The following is a 22,122-nucleotide window of genomic DNA, read 5'->3' as shown; positions in this document are numbered from 1 at the left end:
CTCCATGTCTTTGTTAGAATAAAATACTAGAACATGGATAATTAAGGATGACCATGATGCTTGTATAAAAGTACCAATGCGGAACATTGGAAATAATTATTTATGAACAAGCACTGCCCAGTATCAGATTGTGTGAATATATTTGAGCCACATAACCTCCCTAGGAGAGGTGTGCATGTGTGTGTGTGTGTGTGTGTGTGTGTGTGTGTGTGTGTGTTTGAGAGAGAGAAAGAGAGAGAGAGAGGGGTTAGAGATTTCTATTAAAGACAAAATCAAGAGATTTAGTTCATTATTATAAAATTCTTTTTTAGTTTATTATTCAAATTCTTTTTCTCAGGGGTGGTATATACACAAGGCAAATGTATAACAAATATTTGTAAGTATAGGTGTAATGTATAAGGAAGCTCACTCGTCAGAAACAATTGTTGAGGAGAAATTGTCTTGACCTAAGTACATAGGACAAAGCAAGCATGTCTATGCAGTCACATGACACTAATTCATTTTCATCTTATATAATATCCAATGAATACTATTTTAGTTATTATTCTATTACTGTGTAGAGACATCATGTCCAAGGCAACTCTTATATAAGAAAATATTTAACTTGGGGCTTGCTTATAGTTTTAGAGAATTAGTCCATGATATGATGAAAAGCAGACAGGAACATAATGGAACAGTAGCCAAGAGTTTTATATCCTGATAAGCAGGCAGCAGGCAGAGACTAAGACATGGGCCTGCCTTAAACTTTTGAAACTTCAAAGCCCACCCCCAGTAACACATTTTCCCCAACAAGGCCACACCTCCTAATCCTTCTCAAATAGTTCCACTCTCTGGTGGCTAAGCACCCAAACATATGAGCCTATGGAGGTCAGTTTCATTCAAACCACCACAAATATTGACTGTCCAAGATTTTATAAGTTGTAAACTTTTGAAACAGGGAGATGCGATCAAAGGGAATAAACCTTTTAGATACAAAAAGAATTCTTGTGTGTGATCAGCATAAAAATAGTCTAATGTGACTGAAATTTACTAGTTAAGCAGTCCTTAAGTATTGTCACCAAATACATATATGCATGACCAAGTGGAGTGATGGATATGTTAATTAGTCTGATCATGGCTATCTTTTCAAAGTGTGTGTACATTTCAAATCACTGTATATATCTTAAATATATACAAATTTTATTTCCAGTTATATCTAAATAGAGAGGGGGAAAAGAATTTTTACCCAATTGACACAATGGCTTGCCAAAACCAAGATATTTGTATAGTAACCTAATTACTTAACATTTTCAATTGGTCATCTAACTGTGACAGAGCAACATTTTTAAAAGGAAACTTAACCATTATTCTTTTCTTCATTCAGAGTTCAGGCAAAATAGGCATGGACAAAGACAGTCACAGTCAGGAGGATGATGGCATTGACATTCACCACATTTCTCCACAAGGGCTTCTCAGATGTGTCAGTAAACTTTTTCCTCAGGGCTTCTTCCTCCTCTTTGCTCAGCTTGGGCCCTGTTTTCTGCAAACCACAGAATAAGCTACATGCCCTCTTGAGACACCCACGGGGTTGCTCAGGATCATCTAGAACAGAAAAAGCTCCAGTAAATCACCAACTAAGACAGGAAGCAGAAATCACTGTTGGTGCTGTACAAATGGCTGAGCTATGTCACCACCACTTACTAGTGTCATGGAAATCTATGGAAAAATCCGGTTAAATCTGGCTATATAAAATAGAAAATCCTGCATGGTAAGAATCTAATAAACAAAGTAAAAAGAAATGAAAATTAGAGTAGCCGTGGCCTTGACATGTCACAATATTTTTTTGATATTTCAGTATTGTAATGTTTATTTAAGAGAGAAATTGTGAACATCTTTACAGTTATTGTACATTGGATTCTTTATTTTTAAAAATATTTATATCAAAATCCTTTCTCCTTCTCCCTCCAGCTGCAACTAGGCTCCCTAGAGCCCTTCCCATGCCCTCCCATTCTCAAGTTGATAGCTAATGGGCCCACTAACAAGAAAGAAATCCTGGTTGATACTGTAAACCTCTTGGTGATAGTGGTGTCATTAGAGCTGCGAGAAGAATTGACTATCACCACTTCATTAGAGCAACCTAATTCCTTACGGTATTCTAAATCTTGTCTTTATAGCCACAGATGAGAGTTGCTGCCACCCCTCATCAAAGTTCTTTTTTGTAACAGGTGGAGATCACCTCAGAAATCCACAGCTCAATACAGAGATCAACAGATCATAAAGACCTCAGCCCCAGTGGCTTCATCTACATCACAGCATCTAGGCCTCAGGGAGCATCCCGAAGGAGGCAGGAAGGACTGTAAGAGACAGAGTACCAGGAGATCTCAACAGTCTCTCCTAGAAATGGCTGCATAAACAAGACTAGAAAAATGCCCATACCAATGGACATGTGAACATGGGAGGGGGGACGTTCTGAGGACCCCCAATCCCTTGACAAAGGACTACAGACAACTATTGATTGCTAGGAGGAAAATTAGCTTTTCCTGGGATGACCCGCTAAGGGGTTATCTAAGACAAAGTGGTCAGTCCCGAAATCATATATACACAAACAGCTAACACAGATTCAGCAGATTATATTTATATATTTATGAATACACATACATATATCTATATATGTGTAACAATAATAATATCAATGAGCTTTGTAAAAAAAAACAGGTAAAAGGACTATCAACAACCTCATGGAGACATGCTAAAGAGATGAAGCTATGAAAAGAATGTTGACAGGTGGTCCATAAAATCACTCAGCCGTCATAAGACGGCACACAAGCGCTGGCCCGAGTCCCCACAGACCCAGCGGCGGGTGCCACTACAGTGAACAATACATAATGAAGAGATGGAAAGGCTGTGTGTGATGGAGAGAGGGGAGGGAAAGAGAGCAGAGTGGTTTGTGCATTGTGGAGAGAGGAGTAGCTAGAGAAGCGATGGTGGTGAGGAACAGGCCAATACGAGGACCCTGCACTGCCACCTGCAGCCATGTTGGTGTCCCAAGTCCATGCTGCTGCTGCGTGTCATAGTGATCTGTGTGGTCCGTACTGCCACCAGAGGCCATGTCTGGGTCCATAGCCCTGACACAACTGGGGTCTGTGATGTCTGTGGCCTTTGCTGCCACCAAGGGCCATCCATGGCCTGTGCTGCTGCCTGGGGCCATGGTGATGTCCAGGCCTGGGCTGCCACTGCGGGCCATGACTTGGGAGTGTGTTCCTACTGCAGCCAGGATCTGTGTTACTATCAAAGGCCAAGTGGATGTCTGTGGTCTGGGCTGCCACCTTATGCTGGCCCTAACTTTACCTACCGTGGCCCTCAGGAGACCTGGCCCCACCCTTCATTGACCTTATGGTGACTTGGACACAGGAGAGATGCCTAGACAGATGGTAAAGATGGCCCTGAAAGTGGGAGCAATGGCTCTGCCCACTTCTGGCTGCAGCACTCTGGAGGGCAGGCCAGGTCTCACCTGGGCAGGACAATAGAGTTGGCCTGGGGGAGTGAGCGTGGGAGAGCTGGTCCTGTCCCTTTCCAGCTGCCACAGGAAGAGGAGTTGGCCACACCCCTTGCCTAGGCAAGGCAGAACTGGCACTAGTGTCATGGGTACAGGGAGCAGCAGGAGTGGCTAACTCAGCTGTCACCCAAGCCCACATCCAGGGCTGTGACTTGGCCCACCCCAGCATCTTCTGGAGAGCGTGAAAGGGTCGGCCCTGCAGAACCGAAGCTGTAGGATCTCCATGGCATAGACAACAACAGGAGGATACTGAGAGGACCCAGTGTTGATAGTGTAGCAGAAGCAGAGACCTCGAACCAGTCCAGTGTCCCACTGCGATGAGCATCTACAAGTAAAGCTGTTTGGGCAAAAGGGTCCACTGTGTGACACACCACAGCTTCCCCAACAAGATGTTTGTTTGTTTGTTTTCTTATGGGGGCGAGGTTGCAGGGATGGAGAGCAGATTTGGAGGGGTGGAGAGATGAGTGGGATTGGGGTGTATGATGTGAACTTCACAAAGAATCAATAAAAAGCTTAAAATATATTGTAAAAGGATCACACAACAAAGAAGTATTTAAAGTATTTTAAATACTTTTTAAATTTAAAAAACTAGTTCTCATCCATCATTAATAAACATATAAGGTTTTTATAGTATTTGTGTTAGAAAGTCTGTGTGGAAACAGGAATTATTAATATATAATATATATAAATTATTACTATATAACATACATAGTAATATAATATTACAGAAAATTTAATTATTTAATACAATAAACAGGAATTATTACTATATATAACATATATAGTAATATATAGTACATTTGTTATATAGGATTATTGTTATCTACATGTATATTATAAATAAATTGTTATATATATAGTAATATGATGTAATGAAACTTTAACTCCCAATTATGGAAATTTGGAGAATACAGCAAAGTTATGCAGACGCTCGCTCTTCCCCAACACTCAAGCTTCTTCAAATCTTCAAATGGTATAGTGGGTCACATACAAAAAGTTTTGTGCAATGCTCATCATAGTAGAATTGGAAAAATTTGAGACATGCTTCTGAACAGAAATCTATGAAAAATTATAATAAAAGTGGGGCAAAAACAGAAATAAATAAATGGTAATGACACAGATATGAAGCAAACCGTTGAGATGCAATGGAAGTAGGTGGAGGGCGGTGAAAATCATGAGCTTTGTTATTAAAGGAGGCTGAAATTAGGAAGCTGAAAATCAATTCCCGACCCACATCCAACCTAAGTTCAGACTACATCAAGTGAAGGGACTCCAAATACTACAAATGGAAGGATAACCATAAAAGGTCATGAAATAAGACAGAATAATAATGAGGAAGAGAAAAGAACCTGAAAGCTAGTTCATTAATTAAAAAAAAAGACTAGATTAGTCTTAGTTAGGACTTATGAAAGAATCTGCCAGCCTGGAATAAAAGATATATTGGGAGGAATAGTGAGGAATAAGGGTGGAGAGGAGGCTGTGTCAGATACTCAGGCTTGATCAGTTGAGACTGATTTGTTGAGCACAATATGCAGTTAGAGACAGGGAGGTCTGCAACTAATTATTGGTTGGCAGCTGGCACTCAGTTTCATGGATAGATGATGGATGATGAGTCGATGGGCTGAAGATAAAGAAATGGATCTCATGTTTAACGATCAGTAGCACTGGATATTGAGGCACGTTTTAAAAATTTAAATCTCAGAAGCAGAAAATTTAGAGAGATTAAAAACAAACACTACCCATAAAAGCCCACACGGCCAAACCATACACAGTGTTCTTACACTAAAACAAGCGTAAGCCTGAGATTACCTTCTTCAAGAGCACTACCAACTTCTTCATGACTTTCCTCCCCTGCATCTAAGTCAATACGTTCTTCTGTGTTGTTCCAAAGGCTCCAGCACAGGCGGTACAGCTAACCAGAGGCAACACACATGTTCATTAATGTTGGGAAGAGATTACAATGATTCAGTGATACCTTATTTAATGTACAGTATAAAAGAACTAGCTGCTCCAGAACAGTACCGGTTAAAAAGGAAAGGTGTCCCACAGACTTTCTTACCAAAACGCACCAATCATTTTGAATTATTTCTGTTTTTAATTCTAGTGTTTGTTTACAATTCCAAGTAGTCTTCTTAGACTCCTACCTCTGAATTTGGGATGTCAGGAAAGGCATGGACTTAGCTGCACAGGACCTCCCCTGCCTCCATTGTCCTCTCCTGTATTTCTAGTTCTACGTCATGGTTCCTTTCATTTGCTCTAATAGTTACTTTTATTCTTTAAAAAAATCCTATTGGTCAGGTATAGCAGTTCATGCCTTTAATTTCAGCAACTGGAAGGCAGAGGCAAGTGGATTCCTGTGAGTTTGAGGTCAGTATACTCTGCATAGTGAGTTCTAGGATAGCCAGGGCTATTGGAGAAACCCTGTCCCAAAAATAGAAAAATAAATATTCTATTTGGTTCCGTTTCTGGATCCATCACACTTAGATAGCTTCTGGGAGCTGTTCTTGATTTCCACCTTTCCGTGTGCCTTTCCTAACACACATGCAAATTTCTACCAGCTGCTATTCTAGAAGTAAATCTGTTTTCATTTTAATTGCTATCATTTCAGATTTTCAGGCTTGGTCTGTTTGTTTATTAATACCAGCACTAGGGAAAAAGAGGCAGGAAGATTATGTGAATTCAAGATTAGCCTAATCTTCACAGCCCATCCCAAGCTAGTGAGGGCTAAGTAGTGAAACATTGCATCAAATTTAATTTCTTTTAGCTTAAAGGAAGTAACATATATAATATCATTTCTGGCCACAGATGCAAGTAACAGGATTAGACATAGTGAATAAATACTAATTTGGGGTCATTCTGATGAAATTGTTTTGAATACCAATACATTTTTCAATTTATAATGACAATGTTGTCAAACCTATGCACATTGGTCCATGGTTTTAACTAGTTTGTGAGAATTTAGCTTTCTTGTTTGTTCTGGATATATATAAAAACTAGATGTTTTTATGTTATCTCTAAGATTCCCTTACCCTATAATATAAACACTTAAAATATCATTTCTCATATTAATCCACTAGGTTTTGTTAACCTTCCTTCTTCAGAGTCCTTGAACTCTAACCCTAACTCGCATTGGCTTCATTCTATTCTTCCCCTGCTGCCTGGGCTGTTTCATTACTACTTTGGTAGGTGAGTTTGCAGCAGTGCCCCTGTCTATCAGCCTGCTTCAGAAGTTGAAAGTTCACAGGATATTTGAACCAAATGATGACCTCATTCACCCTTGAGATGAGTTCTGTAAAAATTAGTACTAAGTTATAAATATTCCTACTGTCATAGATCTTCATATTTACATATTCCTTGGGCGAATAGTGCTTCCTTGTCTGCTTTTGTTCAATTCCCACTACCAAATGAAAAGTATTTAGTACTGGATTCTGGTAATATGTCATTAATAAAGCTTTTTTTTTTAACTGCCGCATGTTTCAAGTTCCCAAACTAGACATCTTGAACTGGCTACTCCTCAAGTATATATGCAAATGGGTACTACATTAAAGATTATAAACACAAAATACATAGCTGTATTATTACATACTAGCAATAAACTGAAACAATGTGACTAAATAATTAGCATATGTATTTTTAAAAGACTGTGTTCCCTGTTCTAAAGGTAAGTCTATTTTATTTTTAAAATGATACCATAGGGTAGTATAATATTTAATATTCTGATTGTTTTTTTCCTGATTCAATCATGTTAAGAACATTTAAATATAAAGTAGTACTTCCTTATTGTATATTTATTCTATAACTAATATAAATCTATTTTTATAATTTTTGTATTTTTATAATAATTTTCCTATTTTTCCTTAGAAATATTTGCAAAGAAACTAATTTTTGCAAACAAACTCATTTTGTGCATATATTTCTGCTTAAATTACTAAAGGTGGAATTATTAACTCATAGATACAAAAATTTTTTAAATGGTAGATACAAGTACCCTCCTAGAAATCATAAAGTTTATTCACCAATAACTGTAGATTTTAGAAGTTTTCCCACTTTCTTACCAACACAGAACATTTTTTGATCAATTTGAATGACAGAAGTGATATCACACTTTCCCTGTTTTTGTCCCTGTTGCTGTGTGCATTTTCTCTCTGTTCTCATTGTGGATGAGATCTGGTTTGCCCCTATGCTGGCCTGGCTCAGGTGTTTTGTGGGCTCTTAGGCAATACCAAGTGCTGTCACTCTGGTATCCTGGAGCAGTGGTGTAGAGTTATCACCCCCACTCCCAGCTCCATTATGAAGATTTTGAATTCCCAGTTCATTCCCTAATCTCACGTCTCCATTCCCTGGTGTTTCGCATGTGCTAGCTGCAAAGCTGTTGTTTAGCTGGATTCTAGCTCCAGTGTTACAATGATTCCATTGCCTAAGCCTGTAGAGTAGCCAGCAGTGTTAGGAAGGGAAGAAATGTTATTTTTAAATGAGCATGGGGTTATCATTCATTACTCACGTGAACATCGGGAATTGGTTTCGTTAGGAAAGAGATTCCCAGGATGACTAGTATGGTAACAAAAAACACAATGATGGCAAAATACATATAGTGCACTCCACAGATAATCTCTGGACAGTTACTGGGAGCCAAGCAACTCCCTGTTCCATATGCAAACTCTGAGATCATACGAATAAGGCCTATCACAAATCCAACCATTAGGCCCCAGAATGCACCCTGAAAAAAAAAACAGAATAAAATCAATGCTTAGAAAACATGAGATCCTTGAAGTAAGCACCATTCTACCTGTTCCATCAAGGAAAAGTAAGTGGCAAACCTTGAGTAGAGATCTTCAAAGCAAAGAAAGTTGCAGATACATCTTTACTAGTTGGGCAGTGTTGTTCTTGTTTCTCAGGTATCAGAGCACTTTAAAAAATATTTGTTTTGATTTATGTATGTGTGTGTGTGCGCGCCTACTTATTTGTATGAGCACCACAAGTATGAAGTACCTGCAGAGGCCAGAAGAGGGTGCTAGATATCCTCAACTGTGGAATTGCAGCCAGTGGAGAGCTCCCAAGTGTGGGTACTGGAAACCAACCTGGGTCCTGTGCAGGAGCCGCAACTGTTCTTAGCCTCTGAGCCATCTCTTCAGCTCGCTCCTGTGCATTTCTTTCTCTTACATTCTATTCATTATTGACAAGTAATATTTGTATACACTTATTGCTACAAATAGCTCATATTATGAGTCACATACTACAGAATGATTTCAATTACGTAATTTCCATATCTGCAGCATCACATGTTGATTTCTTTAACTCCGAATCTCTGCTGTCTGCTCTAACCAAAGCTGAGGTTTTTTCACTTTCGTTTTTCAGTCTATACATTTAAGTACTGAATAAGCAGATCTATGACTTATATAACTTTCAGGGCTGATAATAAATCAAAGCTTTTCTTTTCTCCCAGATCAACAGTGTTGAAAACACTTGCTCTAAGAAACTAGCATGGCATGGGAATTAGGAATATGAGCTTTAGACCACAGAAAACCTCATCTGAATTCCAATACCATATTTATTAAGAAAAACATAGCAGGCAAAACAGATATCAATTTTTCCATAAAATTTTTTAAATGTTAAGCAGCGTGGCTAGCAATAAGTCTGTTTTGCCTTTTGGTCCTGCCCAGTCCAACATGGAGGAGGTACATTTACTGACAGTTCATGCTCACTGACCCAGTACTAGGGACACAGTGGGTTTATGTTGCCATTACGCAATTTGTAACATTCTGCTCATAGACCTCATTTAAGTGCAGAAAGAGCCAGAGCTGTTTGTGTCATTAGCACCAGCACGAACCAGAAAAATGTTTTTTAATGAAACCATACAGTTTTTTGCTACTAATGTTGAATCAGGAAGCCTTCTCTTAGAGAAGCCACACCTCTGCTCACTGCCAGCAAACCAGGCCTATCTGAAAAAATGTGGCTACCAAGAAGCTGTGCTTAACTCTCTGTGTGTGTGTGTGTGTGTGTGTGTTGAGAATTCCTTCCCAAGCTCTCTCAGTTTTTATGTGGATGTAGTTGCCCCACATTGGGTGACATTTGTAGGCAGAGACTGCTCATACATTTCCCGGTGACCCAGACCCAAATAATAACACAGAAACTACTTTAATTATAACACTATTTGGCCAATAACTCAAGCATATTTAGCTAGCTCTTACATCTTGAATTGACCTGTTTCTACTAATCTGTGTATTGTCACAAGGCTGTGGCTTACCGGAAAGGTTCCTAGTCCATCTCCTTTGGAAGCTACATGGTATCTCCTTGACTCTGCCTACTCTCTCTTATTGCTGTTCACATTTCCTGCCTGGCTTTACTCTGCTAAGCCATTGGCCAAAACAGCTTTATTCATCAACCAATAAAAGCAATATATATATACAAGAGGACATCCCACATCACTTGCAAGAATCAATCATTTATAGAATTCATTTAACATATTTGAGTTTCTAGTAGTATGGTAATTTTTTCTTTTTTTAAACATTTTGCTTATCTTCTGTTTCCATACTATTAGCACTTAAATAAGGTAGCACTGTTGATTTTGTATTACAGATTTGCATGATTTACTTGAAGTCAATACGCTAAAATTGTAAAGCCATAACCAGACCCTGGAAGTCTCTCTAAAATGTGCTTTTGCCAGCATTTTGCCATGAATATACATAATTTATGAGAAATGTAAAGAATTTTTATATGAATGGGCACTGCATGGTTACATACTTTTGTGAGGATTAGAAATTATGGTTTACCACAACTGAAATTAAAATGGGCCTTAAGTGACAGACATAGATTGGACAAAATGCATTAGTTTTGAGATAGAATGTCACTGTGTTCCCCACTTCTTAATTCAAGATGCCTTCCTGACACAAGCTTCTGACTAAGAGTCTAGAACTATAGATGTGGGCCACTAGACCTGAGTAAAAGAAATCTTCCTATCCCAGAAGAAGTTATTTTTGCCTCATTCTTGAAAATTTTTCCTTACCTGTTCATTGACTCTTTTACACAATATGGCGAGCATGAAGACAGCACCAATTGGAGGTCCAATGTAGCTAGAAAATGATGACATATAGTGGAATAGCTGTCCATTTTGTGATGCCTGTACCAATGGGACCCACAGGATGCTGATGACGATTAGAACAATGGCAAAGAGCCTGTTTGGAAAACACAGTGATTTACAGATTAAACAAAAGCATTATGTCTGCCTCCACGGTTCCTGAGTTATTTTTCTGCTCTTTCGTTGGTTTTCCAAGCAAAGTCAAGCTGCTTGACCTTGCGTGAACCCACACCATGCCCAATGATTAATAGAAATGGGTTAAATTAAGATATGAGAATTATCCAATAAGAACTAGAGCTAATGGGACAAGCAGTGATTTAATTAATATAGTTTCTGTATGGTTATTTCAGGGCTAAGCTAGCTGGGCAGCCAGGATGAACAAGTGGCCCACCTTGCAACAATATCATATCCTGTTCATTCATTATTGTATAGAAGATGTAAGATAGAAGATTGATGCAGTCATAGACCCAAAGTAGCTAGAACCTGATCCTAGGTATTGGAACAATTATAAACAGTGATAAATAATATTCTGACTAAAAAAAAAACAAAGCTCAGTTCCAGATGGATTAGTAGAAGAATTCTACCAAAGTTTCAAAGACTATTATGACCAATACTTCTTAAATTAATAAACAAAATAGAAACAGAAAGAATGCTTCCAAACTCCTTGTATGGGCCAGGATTACTCTAATACCAAAATAATGTAATGACACAACAAATATTAAAACCCACAAACCAAAATTGCTGATAAACACAAGTGGAATGCACAGAAACTGCTAAAGGAAGCACAGCTCTCAGAATTACAGTGTGAAGTATATTCTATTAAACATGGATGGAGTTTTATGAAGATATGGTGTAAGAACAATGAAGGAATAAGTAAATGTGGCTAAAATTTTTGTGTCTGTAAAGAGAAAGGTTGAATTGAACACTCCCTGATGATTCTTCCCCATTGTAGAGCTACATTTTCAGTTTCACTGAGTACAGAGATGCGAGGTCTGTAGTTCCTGTCTACTTCCACCCTCCTCAGAGGAGTCCTAGGCAGAGACCAGGTTCCCTCACCGTCCAGCTATCAGGAGCTCTCTCTCAGACGCCTTCTTCCTTATCTTGGTGTAGAGGTCCATGGTGAAGAGCGTGCTGGCGCTGTTGAAGATGGAGGTCAGGGAGCTCATGAGAGAAGCCAACATGACAGACAGCATCAGGCCTCGAAGTCCTGGGGTTAGGAGAGGTGAAGCCTGGTTAGACAGGATGTCATGGCATATGAATGATTTGCTACATCAAAGAGCCATGGAAAGACAAAGCTGTCACTCACAGAGTTATTATGTAATTATCAATGTACATCATCACTTAATTTTTAATTTTTAAATGTTCTTGGAGATTAAACCACTTAAAGCACACAAAGGGTCTAGAAAGTTATTGCAACACAGTACAGGTTCAGCAATGTGTTGGATACAATGATTATTCCTGTAAAGTAAATACATTATTACAGAATATTTATAACAAAGTTTAATCAAATTAACCATATTTGAATATAGAAAAATAATGGTTTTAAATCTAATAATGTTCATTCTATAAAACTGGGTGTTTCTTAATTTTGGTACATATATATTTAGAATTGTAATATACTATTGCTGGATAGTTCCTTAAATGTATATAAAGTGGCCCTCTTTATTTCTTTTGACTAGTTTTGGTTTGAAGTCTATTTTATCGCATATTAAAATAGCTAGTCCAATTGCTTGGAATACTTTTTCTAAAATTTAACCTATGGTGATATCTGTCAAAGGTGGTATTTGTGCTTCTTAGAAGCAGCAAAAAGATGGATGCTGTTTTCTATTCCAATATGATAGTTCATGTCTCATTTTTATGGGTTTGAGAGCATTAATATTGACTAATAGTGAACAAGGACTATAGAGGTGATACTCAGGACTATTTCCCCAGGCAACGGGTTCCTATGGAGTTAGAGATGCAAGTCTAGAAGACCTATCTGAAGAGGAAGCACTGTGCAAATGCGAGACACATATTCTACAGGGAGGTCATTGCAGATGGTGGAGTTGATGGTGAGCACAGAAAGCCAGGTTCTGGGTATGTTCTCCTTAGACAGGTCACAAGATCATCCATCACTGCATTTTCCTCTGGTAATCTGAGAATGAGCCAGAGTATAAATTTTGCACCTGAATGTTTACTTAAAGGTCATGTGCTGAAAACCACTTTGGAAGAGCGGAAATAACATGGTATCCTCTTTCTTTGGAGGAGAAACTCTAAGCTTGCTGAAGGCTTTGAGAACTGAGTGCTTGCTATTAGGTGATTTTGCTGACAAAACTTTATGGGCAAAGCTGATGGTTTTGAACCATTGAGAGAGTTTCACACTTTAGTTCCTTCCATCCATTAGTAATGGATCCAGTCCTCCCAGTACAGGGCAGGATGGCATGCACACTACTTTGAGTTTGTACACTATGTTCCCTTTATCCCGAATATGCTTGTGTATATCAGGGAGAAGAATCAGCACAAAAACGTTAGACAAGATCCCAGACTATCCCGTTGCTCTGCATTATTCTCTGTTATACGCCCCACAGCGAGGACCACTTCTAGAAATTCCAGTAATCTGAACCTCATGCAGCCTATTATCCTGACTGCAAAAATTATGAGTTCCAAGGTGTCGGGCAATTGTGCATACTTTATTGATGAGTTATAAGATCCAAAGCTAAGCCTGAGAACTGGCACACACATAGGCATGAAGCATGTAGATTGTGGGGTATTGTTACAAAGACATCAAGCTAAAGCTAACTTCTAGTCTCCTGAGTTTGCACATTTGCAGCATTGCAACCTATTCTTTGGCTAACAAATCATTTAATGCTAACGGAGCTGGAAGTCAGTCTCCCCCCTAAGCAGTATCCTCTAACAGACGTTAGCTCCTCTCTGAAATCTCCAGACCCAGTCAGTGTGACTGGTAGACTGACTCTCAAGAGACACCTGATGACTAGGACTGAATCCCCAATCCTTCCTCATGACCCACGTTTCCCTCTAAGACATGGTATGGACGTTGACTAACCATCAGGCATCAATTCCAGCACCAGCGTAGGGTAGGCGTAGTTGGTGCAGCCAACTTCAGTGCCGCACTGTTTCACGCACTCAGAAGGTACAACGCAGGCCACCTTATCTGAGGAGAGACACAGTTCAGTGAGCAGGGCTCAACTCAGTACAGTCTGCAGACAGGACAGAGGTAAGAGGCAAGACCGTAGATAGGAGAAGCTATAATCACCTAAAAAATTGGATACTGAACTTTGAATTTGATACCATGGTCTCATTACTCCTTTCTCAGCACAGAACTTCCCATAGTGTCTCACACTGGTAGCTTCCCCGGCACTGACCTGCCGGGCAGGGATGTGGTCTAGCATTAGGACAGACAAGGAAGATGATCCTATCCTCAGATAAGAGGCAGGAGACTCAGTTTTCTCAGAAGCAGTGACTTCCAAATATAAACAACACCTCCTCCCCTCAGGAAGCTAAGAGCTATTACCCATCTAGCTCTAAGCACCTATAGTGCTACTCGTGAGGACCAAGTGGGTGACACTTCGGTAGGTAATGGCATTTGCCACTTTGAGATGTGTGTGCACAATACCTTGATGAAATTTTTACTTGGGGCGTATTATAATGGTTGTTTAAAAACTGATAAAGAACCACCTAAACCAATAACACTTTAACACATTGACTTTTTAAATATTTTTGTTCACTTGTAATTCTTGTTCACCAAGAAACTGTATTCATGTATGCAGTATATCTGCTTCATGTTGTATGAACGTAGCTGTGTTCTATGTGTACTTGCATGTCTGTAGGCCAGAGGTCAGTATACATTTCTTTCTCTTTATCCATCCCTCTTATTTTTTGATCAGGATCTCCTACCAAAGTGGGTACTCACTATTTTAACTGAATTATCTGAGTAGCAAGACACAGGATCCTCTTGTCTCAGACTCACAGGACAAGGGTTACACACATATACTGCCCTGCCTAACTTTCCTGGGACCTGAATGCCCATAATCAGGTCCTCATGCTTACACATCATGTTTTTTTATATTTATAATTTATTTAACTTTTTTATGTGCATTGGTGTGAAGGTGCCAGATCCCCTGGACCTGGATTTACAGACAACTGTGAGCTGCCATGTGGGTGCTGGGAATTAAACCCAGGTCCTCTGGAAGAGCAGCCAGTGCTCTTAACTGCTGAGCCATCTCTACAGCCCCCACAGCATTTTTTTTGAGGCTGTGTCTCTCCCTGAGCTTGGAGCCTACTGTTTTGGCTAGGCTGGTGGCCAATGAACTCTGGGGATCAGCCTGTCTCCACATCTCCAGTGGAGTTCCAGACACTGCACTACTGCACCTGGCTTTCATGGGGTTCTTGGGGTTCTGAATTCAGGTCTTTATGACTTTGTGGTAGGCATTTTATAGACTGAACTACCTCACTTACCCTGAAGAAATGTCTTATTTGACCACTATTGAGCTATCAGGGGGTTTTATTTCTACATTTAACGTAACAATTTCAATATTTACCAAAGGTTTGACACAGCCTTTAGGATCTTGTGTATAGTGTTCAACAAAGGGGGTGGAGCTATACAGTCAGTTATTCCTTGCCTCCTAGCTATGTCTACATTCCTCATTGTTATGAATATTTTAACAATGGTACAAAGGATGGGATAATGGCCACTGAAGGTCATCTTGGAATTTAAATGAACGACACTTATGCCTAATTGGGAAAACACAGTGAATTCTGTGTGATCTGGTGGTTCCACCAATAGAAATATGTCTTTCATTCATCAAAACAGATTGGTTGCATTTCCTTTACTTTTTGTGGGGGAGGAAATGTAAAATTACAAGGAAAAATAACAACAAGTATTTATTCTCCTCTAACTTAGAAATTAGTCTTTGCCAAACAACATGATTCCAAACATTGAAAAGGAATTTAATTTGGTGGTTGTCTCAGAGGAACAAAGGTGTGAGTGTGCTCCTCTGAGACCTTCTTGGCTAAAGACATTGCCACATACAACCACAACAGCTTTGCTAACTCTTCCTAGCTCAGTTCCATCTCATGGCCCAGTGCACTTCTAAACTATCTTTCATTAAATCCACTCGTGTGAACAGGATTCACAGTGTGGTGGTTTGAATAAAAATGGCCTTTGTAGGCTCACAGAGAGTGGTACTAATGGGAGGTGTGGCCTTTGGAGGAAATGGGTCACTGGAGTGGGGTTTGGGGTTTTAGAAGCCCAAGCCAGGCCCAGTTTCACTCTCTCTTCCTACTGCCTGCCAGTCTGGATATAGTACTCTCAGCTACCCCTCCAGCACCATGCCTGCCTGAATGCCGCCATGCTTCCCACTATGACAGTAATGGACTGATAGACCTCTAGATCTGTAAACCAGGCCCCATTAAATGTTTTACTTTATAAGAGTTGCTGTGGTTATGGTGTCTCTTCATAGCAATAAAACCCTAACTAAGACGCACTGACTACAAAAATGTGTACAAAGAGACAGGCAGAATGTATGGAGTGACACAGAAGAGTGCCTAAGTTGCAGTGTTCCTCCTCTGACCCTCTCTCAGAGGCACCTCCCCCTTCTCTCATTCTAACCTATCAAAGCTGTTCTTATCTTGAAAACTACAGGCATCAAGCGTAGGAAAAGAAGATACACGCATCCATGGCTTGCCTGTGTACAGAATCCGGCTGATCATCCCTGGCATCACCATGAGGAACATGGGCAGCAGCTTCAGGTAGCCACAGAGGATGCAGGCAGCCTTCACATGAGACATGTTCTTGCCACACAAGCAGCGTTGCACAATGACCTGCCAGGAAAGCACAACAGACTAGTGCAACAATCCAATAATGACTTCAAAGAGGCTGAGGATATATTTTCAAGTTTAATTTTATAATGAAAATCATATTGTTGGCAATGGCAAGATGAACACAGATTAGAAGAGTTGACATCCTTGTCTTCATCCTGATTTCCTTTTTAAAAGTTTTTTAAAATTATATTTACAGTGTTCTGCCTGCATGTGAGCCTACAAGCCAGAAGAGGGCACCATATATATATATATATATATATATATATATATATATATATATATATATATGACAAAAGTAACATAATAGATACATTCAACACAATAGCAGGATACAAAACTAGCAACAAAAATCAGTAGCCTTTCTATATATAAATGATAAATATACTAAGAAGGAAATAAATGAAACAATATCATTCAAAGTTATTTTTTAAAAATCTTGGAATAAATCTAATGAAGTAAAAGTACATTACAGTGAAAATGTTAAGACACTAAAAAAATAAAATTGAAAATCATATCAGATGTTGGAAAAACATCCTGTGTTCATGGATTGATAAGATTAATATTGTGAAAACATCCATCTTATATGTTCAATGAAATTCTTATTCAAATTACAGTAATTCTTCATGGAAATTGAAAAATCTCTTAAACTTAATATGAGAATAGAACAAAACAATCCTGAAAAAGGAAACACTGCTAAAAGGTTTTGTTTTGTTTTGATTTCAAGTTATTCCAGCGCTATAGTAATGAAAGCAGCATGGTATTTACATGAAGACAAGGTCATTGACCAATGGGATAGAACTGAGGACCCACTTAGAGACCCACACTCACACACCCATTTGATTTTTTTTTACAAAGAAACCAACAATATACATAGGAGGGAAGACAGCATCTTTAACAAAGTGAATAGTTAACATGTAGAAGAATAAAACTAGGTTTTTATCTCTCACCCTGCACGAACCTCAACTTCAAATGGATTGGAGACTTCAATATGAAACCTGCTATCCTGAGCCCAATAGAGAGGGAAGTAAAAAATATGCTTGAACTCACTGGCACATAAAAGACTTTCTAAACAGGATCCTGATAGTGTAGGTAAGACCCATATTTAACTAAGGGGACCTCATGAAACTGCTAAGTTTCTGTATAGCAAAGGACATCATAGCTAGAGTAAAGGGACAATCTATAAAACTGGAAAAAATCTCTACCAGCTGTACATCTGACAGAAAACTGGTATCTAGACTATATAAAGAACTTGAACAATTAAACAGCGTATATATATATCGAGCATATAAATGTGTGTCTGTGAAAGGGGGGCTGGGACAGCAGGAAATGGAGCTGTATGGTAACTAAAAAAGGAAAGTTGAATTCTCAACCAAAAGAAAAGTCCTTAAAGTAAAAAGTCTCAAGAGAGAGATAATAAGCATTTGGATCAATTCCAACTAACAGGAAAGTTAATGACAAAATTCTGATTTCAGTGTGTCACTATGTATTTGGAGAGTATCTATTTCTTCAGAAATGACAACAATTCTGATGTGTCACAGAGTATACTAAATACAGTGATTTAGCAATAGAAATAAACATTAAGACATCTAAGAGAGAGGGCTAAATGCATTCCTCTCTCAGGGGAGGGAGACATAATGTAGGGAAGAGGGACCCAAACATCTATTTTCTAGAAGACAAGACACACAGTGGTGTCTGACACTTTAGATACTATTTATGTATACAAAATACAAGCTAGATGCTTTTACGCAAGACAAAAATAAACATAAACACAGTCACACACGCAAACATATACACTCACCTGGTCTGCACACCAGTACCATATAGCTAAAATGCTCATTCCAAATATCAGGCCCGGCCATGGAATGTCTCCAGTGATGGGATCTCGGAAGATGTGGAAGGAGTCCGGCTGAGGAGTGTAGCACTCGGGGCTGATGGTCAGGTTGTCCCCCTCGACTACAGAGGGGATGGCGTTCATGTACTTCTCTGTGAAGCTCTCATAGCCTCCGACTTCAGCAAACGCTAAAAGGGCATCAGATAAAATGAGAATTTCCAACAGCTCACGTTCATTGCAGAGAAGTTCTTGGGTCTGCCTGTTCCATGGTCATGTCTTCAGTAGTTTCCCCAACGATCCATGCACACCTTTATTGTTTCTCCTTTGGGATTGCCCATAGTAGAATATTGACGTTCACCGCATACTCAAAGCAAATAATTCTTTAACACTGTTTCTTTTTACTTAGTGAATTCATTTTATTATAATGAATTCACAAGCAAAAATAAATCTGACAGCTCAATTAAGGTAGCATTAGAAGCATTTGCCCTTCAGTGGGCATGGATCGTTGGGGAAAGTATAACAAATTCAGCAGCATCTTTTGAGATTCTTCATCCCATGTTGTATCAGGAATTTTTTTTCTTGGTATCTTACAGGTCCTTTATATATGTATTATGGCTTCTATTTTTCTATTTTTATGGGATTCACGTGTGTGTGTGTGTATGAACGTGTGTCTCTGTAGCTATACATTTTTCTTTTGCTCTTTTTCTTCTGTTTGTTTTTTCCTTTTCTCGTTTGTTTGCTTTTGTATCATTATATTACTATTCCTTAGATTCCTTTTTGTTTTCTAAGAGAAAGCAGAAAGAGAATGGATCTGGATAGGAGGAGAAGTGTGGAGTAACTGAGAGAAGTAGGGGAAAGAGCGACTGTAGTCAGAACATATTATATGAGAAAAGCATCTATTTCCAATAAGAGAAAAAGGAGGAATAACTCCAGGAAACAGGTATAGGTTAGGCACTTTATTAACAACTCTGAGGCAACACAGTGTGTCCTTATTTCATTTCTATTACTCTTATTCACACACACACACACACACACACACACACACACACACACACACACAAAGCCACAGCAGGGATTTGGCCCACTGCCTGTTGTAGTTCATCTTCCTAAGGAAGGCAAAGAGGCGGGGTCCTGAGACGGTTGATTGCAGCACATCCACAGGCACGAGCAGAGAGAGTAATGGCCCACGAGGCTCATGCACAGGAAGTTTTCTTCATTGTTACACAGTTCAGGGAACAGTCATGAAAACGGTTGCACCCACACTCAGGGTGGGTTTTTACATCTCAGTCAACAATAAAACAACCCCATACAGGCCTACAGGCAAACCTGATGTAGACAATCCATTAATTGAGGAGCTCTTCTTGGTGATTCTAAATTTTGGCATTTAAAACATACATACATACAGGTTATAGTATATAGTCTGAGCAGGTTGTATTTAGGAATATGTATGTATATGGAAACAAAGAGGCCATAAATTTGAAAGAGACCCAAAAGGGTAATAGGAAACTTGAAAAGAGGGAAGGGAAAGAAGAAATGTTGTGATTGTATTATAGTCTCAAAAGTAAGAAAAATCCAACCATCAAAAAAAAAAAAAAAAGTCAAAGTTCCAAGCATTTTCCTAATACAGGGATCCTACAGTAAAGAACAAATACTTATATGCTAATGACTTCCCTGGAGAATTGGTCTTGCTATGGGAGAAAGGTTTTCAGAAAGCAAATTGGAGAGTTCAACCTGGTGGGTATGATGTTTTTGATACTTGTGAACTTGACAAGATCTAGAATTGCCTAGGGGACATCTTTCTAGGCATTGATAGAATGATAGAAATTTTTTTACTGAGTATTTCACCAACAGAGAATTTGCATATTGAATCTTTTAAAAGCATAAAACCTCCCGGAACTTGAGAGGTTAAAGAATGTGACAATCGGGATCTTGAGGCCAGCCTAGTGAGCTTCAGGCACCTCGATCTATATAGTTAGACCATGCTGAAAAAATAAACTCAAAAACTTCAACATTGAAAGGACAAATAATCCATCTTGGAGGCATAAATGGGCAATGGGAGTGACCCATTTTCAAATGAAGAATAACTGACCATTAAAAATATGATTTTTAAAAATATGACCAATAAAATATGACCAATAAAATATGACCAATAAAAATATGACCATTTAAAATGGTTAAACATCTTGAGCCATCAGTTAAATCCCAACCAAACTACATCGGGATTCCCTCCCACCTCTTTTAGAGTGGTTGAAAAAACAAACAATAATAAATGCTGGCAAGGTTTGGGGACAAGTTATAATTTTCACTACTGATATGAATGGAGATTAGTCCAGCTACTACAGAAATGAGTAAGGATGTTCTCTCCAAAGTTAAAAACAGAACTACCACCTGATACAGTTATAGCACTTCTGGATAAATGCCCTTAAAATTAATAAATATGTGTATACCCTTTTATCATGGCACTATTCACAGTTGCATCTCGTAGCCTAGGCGCCTGTTGCAGAACTCTGTTCTCTGGCATGACATGACCATTCATATCTCGAAACATGTTATACTAACAAGGTAGATTCCACCAACATTCTCTAGTGGAGAGAAAGGGGGGTTCACAGGGCAGCACACTACATGTATAAGACATCTCCCATCCCTGAGAAAATAAGCAGTTGGTGGTTTCTGGGTAAAGGGATGCATTTTCTTCAGTGGTGTAACTACTAGTAATTTGCTCATGTTACTGTAGATAATCCCTGGCCTATGCTCCTATAGGTAACCCAACTAAACCCATTGGTTCATTAAGTTAGACTTGGATGGATACATTTTAGGAAGTTGTTACTCAGTTCCCTATCTGGGTTTAATAGATGTTTGTTCACATTTATGCAGGAAAAGTTTATATGGCAGTGACTATCAACAGATGAATGGGCTTGGTACTACCAGGACTGAAGAGATTTTCTTTATCTACCCACATTCTCTATCCACTGGAGCTAAAGAAATCACCAACTTACTCTTAACATCCCTGATAAGGGAACTATATGATATGGAAATATGAAATAGTAAAACTGGGAGGCAATACTACAAAGCAAACAGACAAAAGCATCTCCCACAATTTACCAACCTAGGATAAAATACACAGTACTTACCAAACCCCATGAGAATTAAAGAACCAACCAGCATGATGAAAGCCTGGATAGTATCTGTGTAAATCACCGAGGCCAAGCCCCCTGTGGAGACAAAATAATAAACCGAAACATTTATCCATGCATTCGTATTTCTCTATCTTCATCTCTGGTCTCTCCTCTATCTCAGACATGGAAGTGAATCAACAGGCAACGTATCATAGCTCCCATGTGCGCCACAAGCTTGCCTTGTCATCAGTTTCTCCTAAGTGCTTATTAGTGCACTTAGCTCATTTCCTCTTGTCTTACTGTGATTCAAAGTTCTATGAGTTAGGGTTGAGTTCCATCTTGGTAAGTTTTTGAATATTACATAAGGGGAAAATTAGATTTTATACCCTGAAAGGTTATCGTAATTATCTATTCAATGATCCCAATTTAGGTGGGTAGAGCCTGTCTCAAGTGTAATCACTTGAGAAACAATGACTGGCTTGAGCTTTGTAATAATGCTGCATGCAAAAAAAAGTCTTCTCTAAATTCTAGACCCTTTAGGTTTTCCATCCAAAGGTGTAGATGAGGAAACAAGGATGATCTGAGAAATCAGAGGTCAGGGACCATCACTCATGAGTCTGAAATTGTATTCATTGGAAAACAGTCACCTCAGATTATTTTAATTGTTCCCACTTTTTAATCCTTCCAAGTAGGCTAGTACAAAGTATACTAGCTGATTTAAAATGTATGAAGTCGGTTTAATATA

The 22,122-nt window shown here is 38.9% G+C and overlaps 1 protein-coding gene across 1 annotated transcript in view; it reads right to left on the bottom strand.

The window, feature by feature from the left end:
- Positions 1 to 280: 280 nt before the first annotated feature.
- LOC125411394 (solute carrier family 5 member 4B) overlaps positions 281 to 22,122 on the bottom strand; it is a 40,854-nt gene continuing 19,012 nt past the window's right edge. Inside the window, exons 7-15 of the mRNA XM_087898243.1 lie at positions 21,393 to 21,473; positions 18,229 to 18,449; positions 16,295 to 16,430; positions 13,654 to 13,761; positions 11,667 to 11,817; positions 10,539 to 10,707; positions 8,037 to 8,252; positions 5,345 to 5,447; positions 281 to 1,581 (exon numbers count right to left, since the gene is read on the bottom strand). Coding sequence (XP_087754369.1) covers positions 1,367 to 1,581; positions 5,345 to 5,447; positions 8,037 to 8,252; positions 10,539 to 10,707; positions 11,667 to 11,817; positions 13,654 to 13,761; positions 16,295 to 16,430; positions 18,229 to 18,449; positions 21,393 to 21,473 — 1,400 coding nt within the window. The 3' untranslated portion in view covers positions 281 to 1,366. The remainder of the gene's footprint in view (positions 1,582 to 5,344; positions 5,448 to 8,036; positions 8,253 to 10,538; positions 10,708 to 11,666; positions 11,818 to 13,653; positions 13,762 to 16,294; positions 16,431 to 18,228; positions 18,450 to 21,392; positions 21,474 to 22,122) is intronic.

This window comes from Myodes glareolus, chromosome 18 (genome assembly GCF_982192425.1).
Source record: "Myodes glareolus chromosome 18, mMyoGla1.1, whole genome shotgun sequence".
Lineage (NCBI taxonomy): Eukaryota > Metazoa > Chordata > Mammalia > Rodentia > Cricetidae > Myodes > Myodes glareolus.
Note: the sequence above shows the minus strand (reverse complement) of the source record. Positions and strands in the feature narration are given on the sequence as shown.